Consider the following 18,229-nt stretch of genomic DNA (forward strand, 5'->3'; position numbering starts at 1 on the left):
TGTAAGTTAAATTCATTCGTTAAGTTATGTTGTTTTTTTAAATTTCAATAAAGTTTTTTTTATATTTTTTGGAATAACGGACGCCTAATTTATATTTTGGGTTTTCAATTTTCTAGTTTTTTTATAATAGAAAAAACAAGATTATAATAATTCTGTTTTAGTTTAAGTACTACTGATGATAAAAAAAACAAAAAATACTTTTATATTCAGCATTCTTTTTAGAAATAAATCGGCAGTGCGACAGTGTCAACTGCAACTTATATCTATGCTAAAAGTACAAAACAACGCCAACAACAAGAAAAAAAAACAACGAAAGTAAAAAACATCATTATTACACAGAAATTTGTTGGTGCAGAACTTTTTTCACATAATTACTTACAGTAGAACTAAATATACGATCAATACTAACACCCAAAAAGAGTTATTTTTGATTGTCTGGGATTTTGTTAAGAAAATCCTCCAGCTCATTGTCATAATCTTCCGGTGATCCGGATGCTCTCGTGTCTTCCCCTGTGTTGTTATGATCAGCCTCCGACCACTGAGCATAAGCTTGATCATCTTCCGGAAGATTTTGAGGATCAAATTGGTCGTCGTACTCCGCAAAAGGATCGAAATTCTGGTAAAGAAAAAATAATTGACTTAAGAAAAACATCGTAAATTCTTAACTTTTTTGATCTACTTACCTCATCAAAATCTTGGACGTAGTTTTGTTCAGCAGGGTTTGTCTCATAAGGTTGCTGATACTTTGATAAATACTGATCATAAAACTCTGGGATTGCTGCATCAGCTGATGTGTATTGGATCCCATCCGGAGTAAAAAATACCGGCTCATTCTAGAAAAAACATCAAGTACTACAAAAATTGTCATATTTAGATGATTGGTGCAATTAACTTGTTTTATTTTAAAAAACACACCAAGATTTAAAAAAATTATTGAAAATCTTCCACCCACCATAAAGTAATTTTCATCTAGTATCTGGTGAGGGGAACTCCCTGGAACATAGGGTGGAATCGGGGGTGCAGTGGGAAAGGTTTCTTTAAGGGGCACCCTCCCCCAGTTGTTACCCCTAAGGCGCACCAAACCCTGGATCAAATTTTTCGTCGATTTACTGAGCTCTGTTTTGCTTGATTCGTCGACAAGTTTTTCAATTTCATCAAGGATGATTTCAAATTTTGCAAATGAACCTTTTCCGTCCTCTTTAAGTGTGTCTTCAAGGCACAATGCAGTCAACTGGAATAGAAAAAAACGAAAAATAAATGTGCTGTTATAATATACGTATAATTAATAACAAAATTATCCAATTTCTTGAAGCCAGAAGTAAATGCATTTGCATTTCAATCATTAAACCAAACAATTTTTATTGTTTTTTTTAAGGAAAAATTGTATTACCTTTAAAACCCGAACTGCACACTGAATATTGTCATCGATCGGATGTTCAACAAGGGTTTTAACCACATCCAACATAGCACGACCAAGCACAAAGAACCTTGTAAGAGTGCCATCCTTTTCCTCATTGTATAAACTTAGGTAAAGTTCTGCTACAAACAACGTAAAACCTCTGGCTCTACAGAAAAAAAGATTTAAATTTAAGTTGTATATGTACAGCATAACACTATACACTTTATACTTTAGTTATACCTTTCCATAGCTTCTTGGTCTCCATTTAAGGCTTCTGACATTCCTTTAAACTCCTTTTGTGCTTTGGTCAACAGAAGAGATCGAAATTTAGGAATGCCGGTATTTTTTCTTGATAAACTGTCGCACACTTGTGACCCGAGATACCGAAAATTCGCTTCAACGACGCACTTAAAAAAACCACAGAATGTAAAAATTAAAAGTTACCAAAAAATTCAAGAACTCAAACTTGTACTACTCACAGCCTCATATATTTGGTCCACTATGAGAGATACAACATCATTCGACAGTTGTAGAGATCTTAGTTCAGCTACAAATGGGGCTATAACACTATCGAAAGATGCTGGGTCGTAAATGAGATTGTTTATCTGCTGGGTAACAAGATCAAGAACGTAATTCTTGGTTTCATCATCTGATAAACAGAAAATTAAATGTAATAATGTGGGTAAAAATGAAAAAAAATGTATGTTTGTTATGTATTCACTTACCAGTTTGGGTTGGTACAATCTTTACAACCTAAAAATTTAAATAATGTGGTTTGGGTATATTTTTAGTTGTTTTATTTTTCTATAACACAACAAAAAAGTTTTTTTTTTTACTGAACTAAAAACTAAGTTGAAGTATAATACCTTATCTTTTATAGGGACATTTTCTTCCAGCGAGTAGCCTAGCTGTTGTAAGGAAACAAATCCTAGCATTTGTAACTTATATTGCCCTTCAGAACAAGGGAATTTTGATATGCTGATCAACTTGTCTGATTCTGGACTTAAAGGTTTTTTTTGAAATACTGTTTCAATATCCTGACTCCGTATTTCTTGCGAAGTGTTATTATAATTTCGTTTAAGCTCATCTTTATTTTCTGATGCAAATGAATCTTGTTTTTTAATATCTAGCAAGTTGGATTTTCTTACATCCAGTCCAACTAATGGGTTACTGTATAAGCTACTATTCAGTACTACTGATTTAAAACCATGCTGCTCAGAAATAACTTCCTTGTTAAAAGTTTCCTTTTCTAAGTCACCATTTGCTAAACTGTGATTTTGAACAAGCGACAATTCTTGGCTTAGTTTTGCTTCGGCCTTTGCAAGAGTTGATTGGCTTACAGGTAGTTTTGTGTAACTTATTGGGATGGGGCTACTTGTTAGACGTCTAATATCATTGTCATCTATATCTATATGTTCGAAAACCTTTGATATATATTGATCTCCCTTCAACTATGTTTATCAAAACAATTTTATAAAAGCTTTTTGAAAATACATTTTTAGTTACAAACCTTAAAAAGTATATATATGTTAAAATGATTAGTATAACAGATATTATAGGTTCAATAATCTACCTTTGGAGATGCTGATCTTGGGATAAATTCAGCAGCGGAAACTGATAAAACAGATTTTGTTTGGGTAGACAATTCTGTAACAACAAATCAAAATTAAAAACAACTATTACAAGAAGTGGTACTTAGAATTAGAAAATATTTATTAACCTGTAATTGTTGTTGGGTTATCCTGATGAATTCCTAGTTGCAGGTTTTTAAATTTCTGTAAAGCTTCGACTGATTGTAAATGGGACGAAGCATTTTGTAGATCTTAAAAAATTAGTAGTTGTTATTGGACTAACCTATTTTATAAACATTTAAATGTGCATTTTTTATCAAAAAAATGTCTAGACAATGTTCAACTAATAAGTTTAAAATTGCATAAATTCTAATTTTTTACCTTTATGGATCATAGCTAACGCTGATTTTGAGATTGTTGTTGGTTTACTCATTGCATTAGCGACAACTTGTTTTTCTGCCGGAGTCTGTTTAACACGCTCAACAATGTCAGCTAAAAATTTAAAAAAATGATGCTTTAATTAACTGCAAAGAAAATCCCAAAAAACTATACAACACTAAGTAATGCAACACATCCACCAACAGTTTTTTTTATAAGTTGATTTTAACTGATTCCGAAAATAGGTGATTGGATTTTACCTGCTGAGGGTTCATTATCGTTCAAAGGGTTCGAAAACTCTGTCCAATTCTTTATACTTGTACTGTTGACAGGCACATAAGAAGAGTTGTTTGTTGGATTAGAAGTCTGGTATTGGTTGTTTGCAATTCTTGCATTAAAAAACGAGTCCGGGTTCGATGAAGTATTGCTCATAGAACTATTATTAAATTGGTCTGACCTATAGGATTGGTTTGTATAATTGTCACTTGCTGGATAAGACATATTGTTAGGATTAGTGGCTGTTTGATTTTGATAATACAAATCACTTTGCGTTTGTTGTTGTCCATAATTACTCTGCTGGCTGTAGGGTGATGATTGGTTAATTGCCTGTGATTGCTCATAATATTTCTGATCTATTTGTTGCTGTTGGGTGTAAGAAGGGTTGGTTGATGGGTATGCACCCCCGTCCCCAGAAGGGGTATAGTAAATGTCGGAATTTGCTGAATAGTTATTTTGCTGTGCTTGGTATTGCAATGGCGGTGGTGTGTGCGTCTGTGGGACATCATAAGCATTGTTTATGCGCAAGGGTGTTGTGTTCAAAGGCACGCTCTCATGCCAAGGAGAGGACTGTGCTGATGCAGCAGATATGTTAGAAATGGGGGGATTTGTAGCGACAGTGTCGTAGGAGTTTGTTTTAGCTTTGTTAACAGAGCTTGGGTCCCAGACACTAATTTCACAGTTGTCAACACTGTTTGAATAAGTATTACTACTTCCCCAACCTTGGTTACCAGACTGGTAATTTCCAGAACCATTCATTATTATAGAGACAATTAGTTTTAATAAAAGATAATTTCACAATATAAAATCAAGTTTTTAAATTCAAAATTTCTTAAAAATCTAGTAAACGTTTGGTACCGAAAATACAAAAAAATTAAATAGTTTAACTACATTAGCTTTTCCACTTAAATTTTACCAAAACTTTTAAGTATTTCACCATTTAATATTACGTTAGGTAAAAGTCAGTAAGCAGGATAGTAATATTACATTATTTTAACTTTTTCGTGATTGAAAATGCTGCTCTATCAAAGGCAGATAAACAAACAACGCGCTTTCTAGAGTAAACGTTTATTAAATGTTGGGAAGTGAACGTAGCATATGGTGCAGAATTTATGTTAGGATCTATTTGTCTTCAGTCTGTCAGTAACGTTGTTAAATAAATAAAAACACCATTCGTTGTCACGTGATAATCAACCAGATAAACAATCCAAATATTTAAGTTATCCTCGCGTTAAGCATTGAGTTGAATAATTCTTTTTAGTTGTTTGTTTACAAAATATTTATTTCTTGTTGTTTTGAGTGCTTTTATTCGTACTATAAATTAACAGCAGTTCACAGTTAAGTCAAAAATTTCAACTCAAAGTTTGATCGAAAAAATTATAATTTCAAAGAGCTATTTAACAAAATAGTATACGATTAATAAAAATACATAGTCAATATAATGCAATGTTTAAGTTGGATACGACAACATATTCACAGTTCATTGATTGAGCTACTTTAATGGCGACAAATATTAATAAAGATACCAAACCTCTGTTCTGAAATTCTGGTAAAACAGCAAAAGAATGGAAACTTAATATTTTTTTTGCTTTAAATATCTTGAAAGTGTTTTTTGTTGCAGCCTCTATAAACTAAATATAAATTTTAAATTTCGAATCTTCAATTTTCATAAATTTAGGCCTATGTATAAAAAGGTTGTCCACCTTATCAATTGCATTTAAAGCTACTGCCATTGAACGATTTGTAGATTTTTCAAATGCACCAACAGATAAACCATTTTTCAAATGCACCAACAGATAAAGAAATATAATTTAGACATCTCATCGCATTGAACTTAATTCTTCTTCTAAATCATATTTCAACATTTTATAGTGTTGTTTATTTAAGTACAGCACCTGCTTGAAATGTTTTCTTTCAATTTGCTGAATAACGACATTGTTATCATTTTCTTGACCCATTTTAAACAAGTGCTAAATCTTAGTAAAGTTTGAAGGGTATCATGTTCTTTTGCATACTCTGCCAAATTTACGCATCAATTCATCGCTGTAATAAAGTTTTGCACAAAACAAAAAAAAAGGTTACTGTTAACCTTCCTATTTTTATTTTTGTCTGTAACTTACCAGTTCTCGCCAAATTTTCCATTACTTTAACAGGTATTATTACTGCATAGCCAATAAAGGATTACATTTTTTGTATAAACTAAAAATGAATAAATACAAAAACAAATTGCGTTTTGTAGTTATAAGGTGCATTAATAATTAACAACACCAGCATATTGCTTTACATTCCTTATTATCAACTTCATGTTTAATAAGATGTCTTTTGAATATTGAATCACTTAATAATTTGTTAAACGTTGTTGTGTAATAGCTCTATAGTTTGTTGTGTAATAGCTCTATAGATTATAATAGCTCTATAGTTTTGAAGCATTTGTGTAGGTATATGCTATAACTCTTGCATGAGTATGAAGTTTTATGACCAAACCCTTGAATGGACGGGTTCCTGTTAGTTCGTCCACGTATTCTGAATAATCAATTTCCTTCAAAATTCGCTTCCAAGCATTCTATGATAATACGAAGTTGTCACTGTACCCACTACACATTTAATGTTTATTGATTGAGCTATTTTGAAGGACTCAGTTACAAGTTTTGCTGCAAAATTTTTATTTCGGAACTCAGGTACTACAGTAGCTAAATGAAATTTTTTTTCACGTTTAACATCTGTGGGGTATTTTTTCTACTGCGCCAATAAATCGAAGTTTTATTTGAAAATTCGGCTCCTTATAGTTGTATATGTAAATGGCTTGTCCACATCATCGATTACATTTTAATGTGACAAGATAGATGCATAGTTACAAATGGTACACACGGCATTAAAAAATGTAGCTAATATTAATTTTCAGCCTTAAATTTTTTTTATTAGAAATAATACTTGTGCAAAATGTTCCATATGTATTTGCCTAATTACAAAGTTGTTATCCTTTAACATGGTCATTTTTCTAAACCAAATATGTTTTGTACCTTGCCATGTCAGTCTCTGTGCTATAAAATTGCCAGGTAAATAGGAAACATAAGCTTATGTTTACTCAGGTTAAAACAAACTTAACTTACATGTTGACCAACCACACTCGACACAGAATTATATAATGTACGTGTCATAAAGTTTAACTTGCACAATGTTTGAATTGAAAGGTTTTTATTGTTTAAATCCATTAAAATAATTAAAAGTTGAACATCCAAATTGCATTGAAATTACTGAATTATGTACTTGTATAATATTATAAGAAACAATCGTATTACTACATTTATTGACTTAATGTGTAATTTTTATACTTATCCGCAAGTTTAATTTGGTTTAAGTAACTCTATTGCAACACAAAAACTGCATGCATACAGATAACAAACACAAAATTATAAATTGTACAATTTTAGTCCTGTGCCAAAAAATACTTTAATTTAGTTATAATTTAAGTTTTATTTGGTGAAATATTTTGTCTCTACATTTTAGAAAGCGATTTACAGTCGTGTGCTATAACTCTTGCATGAGTATGAGGTTTTATAACCGAGTCCTTGAAAGGTCGAGTTTCTGTTAGTTCGTCCACGTATTCGGAATAATCTATTTCTTTTACAATTTTTGTTCCTGGCATTTTATAATAATACGAAATGGTTGCAGTACTAACAATATACTCACATTTCATCTTTTGGGCTATTTTCAAGGAGGCATGTATAAGTGACTCAAGTAGACCAATGTTTCGGAATAGAGACAAAACTGTTTTAAAATGAATTCTTAATAGTTTATGTGCATCGAGTATTTGAAAGATATCCTTTTCTGCAGCATCAATAAATCGAAGTTTTATCTGTAAATTTGGATCCTCAATTTTCATAGGTGTATATGTTAATGGCTTACCCACCTCTTCATTTACATTTAAGACTACAGCCACTAAACGATTTGTAGATTTTTCAAATGCACCAACAGATAAACCACAAGACAGAAAATCAAGTGCTCTCAATGCATTAAATTTAACTCCTTCTTCAAGGTCATGTTTTAGCATTTTATAGGCTATTGTATTTCTCGAATAATGATTTTTAATCAAATTCAAAACTTGCGTAGCATATTTTTGATCAATTTGCCTAATTTCGATGTTGTTAATCATTTCAGATAAAACTATTATAAATTCTTTACTACTACTTTGACTTTGAATCAAGTTTATCTGTATGTAGGTAGATTCTGCTGTCTGCGTTTTAAATATATGTCTTATTAATCGAACATTAATCGGACATTCCAACTTTGCTAAGTAAACTTTATTGCAACATGAAATATTATCATAACCATAATTTGAGTGGCTAAAACAAACTCTTAGGTTTATAAATGCTGCATTCGTTCAATAACAAAAAACTCTTAATTTTTATTCTTTTTATTTCTATTTTTATTTGTATGTTCATAACTGAAGCCAAGCAGATTTAACGGTTTTCACAGAAGAAGGTTACAACATTAAAACCAACAAATAATTATGGTTCGAAATCTTAGATTTCGAAACATATTGTTATTGTCATTATATTTATTATTATTATTATTATTATTGTTTTTATTCTTATTTGACGAATTTTGAAAGACGATAACTTTTGTTCTTTAAAAGTAAAAGTTCTAAATTTTTAGTATGTTTGTTATTATCCTAACGAATCGCAAACCTCCTATTTACGACATTTAAATGTCACTAATTACTAATTAATATATTTTATTATTAAAATTTAAAGATTAAATTTTCTGAAATTTTAATATGTTGTAGATATTATTATTTTGTATGTTGCTGTTTAAAATGAAGATTTAACTCTAGCTAAATATCGTTTAATCATTATTTTAGTTTTTTTATAAAATAACGAATCAGTGTGAGTTTAACGCTTGAATAATTTAATAGCGTTCTGGTCGCCGTCAAAAATCGTCCTTTTCGCTGTCAATTGAAGTAAAAAATATTGGTTGAAAATTTAAGTAAAATGTTAAAGGATAAGTCAAAAATGTGTAAAATTTTTTTTTAATTGTTTTGTTATTATTATATTTTAATACTCGTTTAATTACTAAAAAATTAAGATCGGTATTTTGCTTTTAAATTTAGTTTACTTTTCTATTACAATATCAATGAATGCGTGTTCGTTTGTTAAAATTAGGTTTAAATATAAAAAAGTTCATATTTAAATCTATAATTTAATTAATAAACCTACTAAATAAATTATATTCATAAAAAAGAATCAAATGATTTCGAACCATATTTTATTTATCAAATAAATCTAGTTTATATTATCATTGCATATTCTCCAAAGAGACGAATTTATATTATCATTGCATATTCTCCATAAAACTACAAAAATTATTATACATGTAACAGATAAAATCATCTAATTACGATTACAAGCTAATGTTAGAATTTTTAAGCTTATAGTTTTGGGGAATCTGTATGAGTATATGCTAAAACCCTTGCATGAGTATGCGGTTTTATAACCAGGTCTTTGAATGGTCGGGTTCCTGTTAGTTCGTCCACGTATCCGGAATAATCTATTTCTTTTAAAATTCGCATCCCAGGCATTTTGTGATAAAACGAAGTAGTGGCCACACAGGTAACATATTTACAATCCAATGTTTGAGCTATTTTCAAGATAGCAAGAAGAAATGGTTCCTGTAAGTGCTTGCTTCGAAATTCCGGTATTGCAGTTGCAAGACGAAAATTTAATACTTTTTTCACTTCTAATATTTGTAGAACATCCTTTTTTGCAGCCTTGAGAAACCGAATATACATTTGTAAGTTTGGATCTAAAAACTTCTTAGTCGTTTGTGCAAATGGTGTGTCTACCTCTTCTATCACATTTAAGGCTACAGCCACTAAACGATTTGTAGATTTTTCAAATACACCAACAGATAAACCACAAGAAAGAAAATCTAGCGCTCTTGAAACATGGAGCTTAGTTTCTTCTTCAAGTTCATATTTTAACATTTTATAGGGTATTGTATTTCCTATATAATGCTGCTTGATAAGATCCAACACTTGCTTGGAATGTTCCATATTAATTTTCTTTATTACGACATTACTTTTCTCTAAAATATCCATTTTTTAAGGTATAATGTATTGTGCAAAACTTGCAAAACAGTTTCCAGCGCCTTATCGCCATTTAACCATGAAGCTCATGTTTGCTCAAGTGCTAAATACACTTAACCACAACGATATTTGTTAGTTCGTGATAATCGAAGGTCGCCCCATCCAAAAAATAAATCATTTACCGAATATACTTTTTCAAAAACAAAAATTTAAGTAACGAGATTATACTGATTATTTTTTAAAAAATAACAGGATTTCTTATTTTTACTTTTACTTTGTATTCATTGGGTTTATTTAGTCAATAGGCAAAAAAGTAGTTGTAGGATCTAATACACTCCTACTGTGGCTTAAACAATTATTAAACCCCAATAGAGTACGCTGTAAAGATGAGCATCGATAAGAAAGCCACACTTAATTAAAATACACAAAATAGTCGTGTTAAATCAAACTTATTACCAAAACCTGCCCAAGGATTCAATCTACCAAATGTAATCTGTACAAGCGGCTTTTAATTAAAATTGAAACTACAGGAAATGCGAAATAAATGCGACACAAAAAATATGACATGAAACACAAACTACAAAGTATATAATCAACAAATTAAGTATAAAAGCGAAAGTCTAATTGTGTGTTAAACCTTACTTCGGCCTTACTTATTTATGAGTTTTTACGTCCAGCGAACTGACCAAAAAGCTATATTGCCAGTTATTTAAAGCGAAATAAAATAGGAGAAAGCGCATACAAACAATAAAGAAAATACAAAGCATTATCGATAAACAGAACAACAAGTGCGTCATAAATGACGATGGGGAGTGAAAATCTCCCGCAGCTGGGATCAAGCCGAATGATTCAGCGTGAAACGCCGGAGCTCACTAAAAGTGACCTCCCGCTAATAAATCATTTCAAATTTTTAATAAGATCGATAATGGACATAACAGTAGTTACAGAATAAGATCACTAGCAATAAAACAAACAAATAAGTTTTTATTAACATTGCATATTTTAAAGATACGATTCAATTAAAATACATAACTATTAAAATAATCAAATTTAGGATTATCTGCTAATGTTTTAAAATTATAAAGCTTATAGTTTTGAAGCAGATTTGGGAGCATATGCTAAAACTCTTGCATGAGTATGAGGTTTTATGACCAAACCCATGAATGGACGGGTTCCTGTTAGTTCGTCCACGTATTCTGAATAATCAATTTCCTTTAAAATTCGCATCCCAGGCATTCTATGATAATACGAAGTTGTAACTGTACCCACTGCATATTCACAGTTCATTGATTGAGCTATTTCAGCAGTTGAGATTATAAGTGTTTCTGGAAAGTTTTTACCACTGAATCCAGGTGCTATGGTAGCAAAATGAAAGTGTAAAAATTTCTTTACTTTCAACATCTGTGAAATATCCTTTTCTGCTGCGTCAATAAAACGAAGTTTTATTTGTAAATTTTGATCTGTAATTTGCATAGGTGTATACAGAAATGGTTTGTCCACTTTGTCAATGACGTTTAAAGTCACCGCCACTAAACGATTTGTAGACTTTTCAAATATACCAAAAGATAAACCACAGGACAGACAATCAAGTGCTCTCAATGCATTAAATTTAACTCCTTCTTCAAGATCATGTTTCAACATTTTATAGGGTATTGTCTTTCCCGAGTAATGGTGCTTGATAAGATCTAAAACTTGCTGAGAATGTTTCATATTAATTCGCTTTATTACAAAACTTGTATCTTTTAAATCAGCCATTTTAATTAAAGTGTGTTGTTTCAATTTGCTAAGTTAACATATAAGCTGCATTAGCATCTTTTTAATAACCTTGTGACTTAAGTAAATAACTTTGAACTTATGTTTGCACTAATACAAACGTTGTTTAACGAAGGGAAGCATATAGGAATATATTTGGCTTTTAAAGAAATTCTAATTAGTAAGCTTATATTAGATATTTTTTAAACTTTTAATCGTATTTTTAGATGTATTTGAGTAAATTTTGTATATTTATACTGACTTGTAATTTTTATTATAATAATTTTTGGAAACTCTGTATTTTTTACGAAAAAAAGAAAAAAGAAAAACCGCGTTCTCTTTTCTGCACGTGGGCTAAGGTGTGCTTTGAAATCTCGGATCAAATATTTCGTATATTTTAATTAACTCCACTTTTTAATAGGTAACAAAAACATTCATTTCTTTAATATTTTATCTACAACAAGTAGATTTTACTTGAAATATGTGTGTTATTTTTTGTGAAATAGGTAAGATTTTAATGTCATTGGTGTGGTGTAACGCTTTGCTACATAAAGTTCATGTTTCGATCCCAACCGATTCGGTGTTGAAGTGCCCTTGAGCAAATTTTCAAATAATACATTTAAAAATATTTATTTTTTTTTATATATCTTGATCCTTGGCATAAAAAGGTTAACCTAATCATACAGTAACATTTTTTAACTCGATCCAGTCCCAAGTTGCTGCTGGCAATTTAGCATATTATTGATTAAAATTGTCAGATAATTAAACTGCTGATTAAGCGTGGGTTTAGCAGCAGTTTATACTATTTAAAGTGCCTCACTTAAATGCACTTTAGCATAAGAGCAATGGGGATCGAACCCAGGACCCCAAATAGTAATTACCACGACACCACGCTGTCAGTACTAATTAAAACTGAGTCGCTTAACGAATGTTAACGCATAATTAGGCTGCCCAATATCAAGCTGTCAAGAATAAATTTTAAAGAAGTAGTTAAAAAAAATTGATTTTGTGCTAGTATTTATTGTTTATTTTAAATCTTGCATTATATTTTTGAAATTTGTAGAAAAATAATCATGTTTGAAGATGATGATGATTGGGGTGATGATACAACAACCACCACCCAAGTAATATATTAAATAAGTTGAATGTAGCATTAGAAAGACCAATTTTAGCTGTTTTTCACCTTAACATGTCTTTAGTAGAAACTAATCAGATTTTTGTGCATAAATTTTAGTTTATGATCATATAAACAGTTTAAACACTTTTGGATTTTTCTAACACTTAAGTAATTACCAATGTTCTTGTATAATCTCTTGGGTCTTTTATAAATATCACTATGCTTGTTTTGATGTTACTTTTTAACCTATTTGTAATTGTAGGGTTTTGGTGGTGGAGATAATGGTGGTTTTGGATCTTCTAATTTCTCAGGTGAGTTTTTAGTTTTGTACTTTATCGCCTTTTACCCGTAAATTTTATATTTTGCGAAAAAAAACACTCATCCCTTCTGAATGAAGTAACAAAAAAACAATATGTACTCAAATGATAATTTCTTTTATTTAACCTCGTCTGTTAATTATTTTCAAGGTTATTGTTTAAGTAAGAATTAAAAAAAATAATTAAAAACCAAATATTTAAAGAAATTACTAAAAGGAATTTTATTATGTAGTCCATTTAAATATATACATTTTTATTTGGTTACACAAACTTAGCATTATAACAGAAAGAATTTATTTTTTAGTAGACAAAGGCAAAAAAATAGAAGGAATCAAATTTGAGAGCAATGGCAAGTTTATTTAGCTTCAAATTAGTAGAATTATTTTAGTTAGAAAACCTTACCAGCCCAAAAAGAAATTATAATATTTAATTTTTTCGGAAATTATATTTTCATTTAAAAATATTTGTTGGATTTTTAGGATTTGGGGATTTTAATGCTGATGGTTTTGGAAGCAGTAATGGAGATTTTGGATCTGGAGGTATAAAATTAAATTTTTTTATCATTAATAAAATCATAAATTAAAAACAATTTTTTTTGTGTTAGGTTTTGGGGATGGAGAAAAGAGATTTGGGGGTAGAGGAGAAGGGAAAGGTAGAGGATGTTTTAAATGTGGGGAGGAAGGTCACATGTCCAGAGAATGTCCTCAAGGAGGCGGAGGTAAAAAATAAAAAGTATATATATACTAAAATTCAGTGGGATTATAAATTTTCATATTTGTATTATTATTAGGAGGTTCTCGCAATAAAGGATGTTTTAAATGTGGAGAAGAAGGACACATGTCTAGAGAATGTCCTTCTGGTGGTATGTAGTTAGATTTTTTAAGTACAACGTGATTGCGAAAACTTAGTTGTCTGAATTTTAAAAGGACATATACACTCAAAAAATTTATTGTGAATATTTTCAGGTGGAGGTGGTTTTGGAGGGGGTTCAAAATCATGTTACAAATGTGGAGAGGAGGGGCATATGTCGAGGGAGTGCCCACAAGGGGGTAAGCAATATTTTTTGTTTTTATTCTCTAATTGTTGATGCTAAGTTTGCAACACCATCAAAGCGTAGTTTGTCTAACTTAGGCTAATACTTGATATGGTTGATGTTTATTTAGTTTGCAAATGTTTTTGTGAGCATTTTGACATGGCTGTAGTGGAAATCAAACTCAGGACCTTTAGCTTGACAGAATATCTAGGCTACAAAAAATATACATTTATAGGCCTATATATTTTTAAATTTAGTAAAAATAAAAGATTCAATAATTATTCACAAATTGTATTTTTATTTCTTAGGAGGTGGGGGAAGAAGTTCAGGATGTTTTAAATGTGGGGAAGAAGGCCACATGTCCAGAGAATGCTCTCAGGGAGGTAAAGTAGTAATATTTTTCATTATGCTTTAAAATAAACTAACATTATTGTATAATAGAGTTAAAATTTTAGAAATAATAATAAAATTTATATTATTTTAGGTGGTGGGGGTGGTTTTGGAGGGGGTTCAAAGGCTTGTTTTAAATGCGGAGAGGAAGGTCACATGTCTAGGGAGTGCCCACAAGGAGGCGGTAAGATGTTTAACCAAAATCTCAAAATATTTGTGGGTTATTTTTAAAAATGATTTTTTGTTTAATATTTAAAGGTGATAACAGAAGCAAAGGTTGCTTCAAATGTAAGGAAGAAGGACACCTGGCAAGAGACTGCCCAAATGCTGAGGGTAAATTGTTTTGCACTATTTTAAAACTTTTTATCAAACTTTTTTATCAAAAAAAAAAAAAATTTTATGTATTTATATTTTTTTTATGAAATATGCAAAAAATTATCAAATAACTTTTTAAAATTTTTAATATTAGTTTTTTCTTTGTAGTTGGGGATGACAAAGAGCGTCCTCCTCTTTACATCCCACCCCCACCTCCAGAAGATGAGGTTGAGATGTTTGCAAGCATGCAAAGAGGGATCAACTTCGGGAAATATGATTCCATTCCAGTGGAAGTCACCGGAACAAATCCACCGAAGTCGATCCACTCTTTCCAAGCTGCTAACTTGCCAGAGACTATATTGGTAAATAAATTAAATTTTAATGTTGTAAAAATTTTTACTCTTGTTTTTTTTTTTTTTTAGGCTAATGTTCGCAAAGCCAAGTATGAGATGCCTACACCAGTACAAAAGTACAGTATTCCCATTGTTAACGCTAACAGGGATTTAATGGCATGTGCTCAGACTGGTTCAGGAAAAACAGTAAGAAAACTTAATTTAATTTATAAATATTACAAGATCATAAAAGAATTAATATAATGAACATAAGTGGCGCTACCTAAAAAATTTAAAATTATTTTGTTTTTTAATTTTCTAGGCTGCCTTCTTGCTTCCAGTGTTATCAAACTTGATTCAAAATGGACTCGAATCATCGCAGTTTTCAGAAAAACAAATGCCACAGGCGATTGTGATTGGACCTACACGAGAACTCATTTATCAGGTTATATGTTTTTACACTTATTTATTCTCGATGTGGAAGAACAACTTCACTACCTAAACATGGAGTAACATCAGTTACCCCGACCTAGTCCCAAATTACCTTTGGCAGTTAAGGATTTTATTGCTTATAATTGCCTGATATTTAAGCTGTTGGTAAATTATTGGCTAGGCAGGAGTTCATAATGTATATAGCACCTTTCTCAAGGGGTCTACAGCATGAGAACAGTGGGGATCGAACCCAGGATCTCATGTAGTGAAGCCAAGTGTTTTGACCACTACACAACGCTATATAAATCTAGTTACATGCTAAAAATTATTTGCTTTAATTATATAAATCAAACTAATTAAAATTTTTTTGTTAAATATTTTCTAAATTTTTTTTTTATTTTAGATTTACTTGGAGGCCAGAAAATTTTCTAGTGGTAGTATTGTAAGACCAGTTGTTGCATATGGAGGCACCAGTGTTGGTCATCAGTTAAGAGATTTACAACGAGGTTGCAATGTCCTGATTGCTACACCTGGGCGACTGATGGACTTTATTAACCGTGGAAAGGTTGGTTAAAAAATAAAAATTATGTTATTTAAATCGGTCATCGAATTACCCTTAAGTATCTGTAACAGCTGTGTTTTTTATATTTATTTATCCTAGATTTGGTCCACTTCACGACCCAAACATAGAGTAACATTGGTTACCCCGACCAAGTCTTAAGTTGTCCAGGCAGTTTAGAATATTTTAGTTTAAAATTGTCTGATAATTAAGGTGCTTATTAAGTATTAGCCCAGCAGAAGTTCATACCGTTTATAGTTCCTTATTTAAGAACTCAAAAGATTGAACTCAGGACCTCATAAAGAATATAAAAAAAGATTGAAAAAGTTAAATAAAAACTGTTTTTTAGATTGGATTGGATAGGGTTCAATACCTGATACTGGATGAAGCTGACCGTATGTTAGACATGGGGTTTGAGACAGAGATTCGAAAGCTTGCACTCATGCCTGGAATGCCGGATAAAAATGAACGTCACACACTCATGTTTAGTGCAACTTTTCCCGATGAAATACAAAAGTAATTATTTTCTTTTCTTTTTTAGAATACAATTTAAGCCATTGTAATTAAGTTATCTATATATTATAGGAGCTTAGTGGACAATATATATATATATATATATATATATACGTGTGTCAAATTTATAGACTTACAAAATAGATAAAACTGTTGTTTGTGGTGCGCTTGTAAATTATCGCTGGCGAGTAATATGTAAAGGTTTTGACCATATTACAACAATAAAAGTTTTGTTTCGAAAGTAAAAAAAGATATCAACTAGTATTCACTAAAAAATACAAATTATTGCTTTATCTTTTTACAGTTTTTGATATATTATTTGTAACTGAACAGTTAAGTTTTGATATATGTAAACTTTGATATTTTGTTTTTAGATTAGCCCACGATTTTTTGCGACAAGACTTTTTGTTTTTGACGGTTGGTTTAGTCGGTGGAGCTTGTTCTGATGTCCAACAAACTATTGAACAGGTAGGTAGATTTTTAATTCAAACTTGCCTATACATACTACATTTTATTAACTTACATTACATGCACAGAACATCATTTCTTAGCAAATTTTTGACGTTGTTAATTCAATTAAAATTTTTTTTGCATAGGTTGACCAAGGGGACAAACGTTCTCGTTTACTTGAGATTATCGCCAATGTTAGCGAGACCAGATATCGAACCCTGGTTTTTGTTGAAACGAAGAGAAGTGCCGACTTTCTTGCATGCTCTCTCTCACAGGAAGGATACCCGACGACTAGTATCCATGGCGACCGCCTCCAACAAGAAAGGGAGCAAGCGTTAAGAGATTTTAAATCGGCACAATGCCCAATTTTGATTGCTACCTCAGTTGCTGCAAGGGGGCTTGATATTGCCGAAGTAAGTATTTTTTTCAAAAATTTTTATTGTTAATACAAAATAAATATCACAGGCTAAATTAGCTTTACTTTTGTTAACCATTTTTTTTTGATTTAGGTTGAGCATGTTGTTAACTACGACTTGCCGAAAGAAATCGATGAATATGTTCATCGGATTGGGAGGACGGGAAGATGTGGTAACGAAGGAAGAGCAACCTCTTTTTATGATAATAGTAAAGATTCGATGCTGGCAAGGTCACTTGTTAAAATATTAGCTGGGGTAAGTTATGATTTTTTTTAACAAACTATTTGCTAGAAACTATAAAGTGTTTACTTACTTAGTGAAATTTGTGTATTTCTTTAGGCTATGCAAGAAGTCCCTGCTTGGTTAGAAGGTTGTGCTGAGTCCGCTGTTGGGACAAGTTTCGGAAGGGAAAAAGGAGGGTTCGGGGGAAGGGATACCAGAAGAGGGGGACACAGGGGCTTTAGCAACGAAGGGGGATTCGGGTCCCGAGAAACAGCTGATTGTGATTATAATGATGGAGGGGGATTTAGCACTTCCTCTGCTGCCCCACAAGATGATGACGAAGGGTGGGATTAAAACATTTTAGGGGCCAAAAAAATTAAGACATTTTTATTTTCAAGTTTTTGTTACCTTTATCAAGTTTTTTTGTTTTTTTACACTTTTTTCTGTACAGGTTCACATCGTGTAGCAGTTTTATTTTTGTAATGCAGACCTTGCCACTGCCAACTTGTTTGTTTGGTTAGTTAGAATTAACCTCTTGCAAGATATGTGCAAATTTTATTTCAATAAGCCTTTAGACTGCACTTCGCTCTATCACCAACTTTTTTATCAGTGTTATAACCTCCACTGTGCAACTTTATTGGGAAATGCAACCAAAGTTTAACAAATGCAAGG

The 18,229-nt window shown here is 31.2% G+C and overlaps 3 protein-coding genes across 3 annotated transcripts; 1 reads left to right on the top strand and 2 right to left on the bottom strand.

Annotated features, from left to right (window-relative positions):
- Window positions 1-160: 160 nt before the first annotated feature.
- Window positions 161-4,741, bottom strand: LOC145745328 (uncharacterized). Its single transcript, XM_082563369.1, has 11 exons — window positions 3,609-4,741; window positions 3,352-3,462; window positions 3,120-3,221; window positions 2,973-3,046; window positions 2,125-2,152; window positions 1,879-2,048; window positions 1,640-1,806; window positions 1,391-1,565; window positions 953-1,231; window positions 684-833; window positions 161-616 (listed from the first exon to the last, which is right to left on the bottom strand). The coding sequence occupies exons 1-11, from the start codon at window positions 4,381-4,383 to the stop codon at window positions 422-424; spliced, it is 2,226 nt and encodes a 741-aa protein (XP_082419495.1). The 5' UTR covers window positions 4,384-4,741; the 3' UTR covers window positions 161-421.
- A 4,237-nt stretch (window positions 4,742-8,978) lies between these two features.
- LOC145745832 (uncharacterized) lies at window positions 8,979-9,615 on the bottom strand. The gene has a single exon (XM_082564000.1). The coding sequence runs from the start codon at window positions 9,605-9,607 to the stop codon at window positions 9,053-9,055; it is 555 nt and encodes a 184-aa protein (XP_082420126.1). The 5' UTR covers window positions 9,608-9,615; the 3' UTR covers window positions 8,979-9,052.
- Window positions 9,616-12,534: 2,919 nt separating this feature from the next.
- On the top strand, window positions 12,535-17,911 carry LOC145745115 (putative ATP-dependent RNA helicase DDX4). Its single transcript, XM_082563110.1, has 18 exons — window positions 12,535-12,585; window positions 12,841-12,889; window positions 13,375-13,434; window positions 13,500-13,613; window positions 13,686-13,757; window positions 13,861-13,944; window positions 14,237-14,311; window positions 14,413-14,502; window positions 14,577-14,651; window positions 14,802-14,995; window positions 15,056-15,172; window positions 15,288-15,410; window positions 15,801-15,962; window positions 16,306-16,472; window positions 16,844-16,937; window positions 17,066-17,332; window positions 17,429-17,590; window positions 17,675-17,911. Exons 1-18 carry the CDS (start codon window positions 12,535-12,537, stop codon window positions 17,909-17,911), a joined length of 2,193 nt encoding a protein of 730 aa, XP_082419236.1.
- The last annotated feature ends 318 nt before the right edge of the window (window positions 17,912-18,229 follow it).

The sequence above is a fragment of the Corella eumyota genome, chromosome 3 (assembly GCF_963082875.1).
Source record: "Corella eumyota chromosome 3, kaCorEumy4.1, whole genome shotgun sequence".
Lineage (NCBI taxonomy): Eukaryota > Metazoa > Chordata > Ascidiacea > Phlebobranchia > Corellidae > Corella > Corella eumyota.

Coding starts and splice junctions, on each gene's coding strand:
- LOC145745328 (XM_082563369.1), bottom strand. CDS start 4,383: ATGAATGGTTCTGGAAATTACCAGTCTGGTAACCAAGGTTGGGGAAGT. Junction 3,463..3,608: donor CGATAATGAACCCTCAGCAG/GTAAAATCCAAT, acceptor TTAAATTTTTAG/CTGACATTGTTGAGCGTGTT. Junction 2,153..2,972: donor CAAGATCAGCATCTCCAAAG/GTAGATTATTGA, acceptor TTAAATTTTTAG/GTTGTAAAGATTGTACCAAC.
- LOC145745832 (XM_082564000.1), bottom strand. CDS start 9,607: ATGTTAAAATATGAACTTGAAGAAGAAACTAAGCTCCATGTTTCAAGA.
- LOC145745115 (XM_082563110.1), top strand. CDS start 12,535: ATGTTTGAAGATGATGATGATTGGGGTGATGATACAACAACCACCACC. Junction 13,945..14,236: donor GAGGGAGTGCCCACAAGGGG/GTAAGCAATATT, acceptor TTTATTTCTTAG/GAGGTGGGGGAAGAAGTTCA. Junction 15,173..15,287: donor AGACTGGTTCAGGAAAAACA/GTAAGAAAACTT, acceptor TTAATTTTCTAG/GCTGCCTTCTTGCTTCCAGT.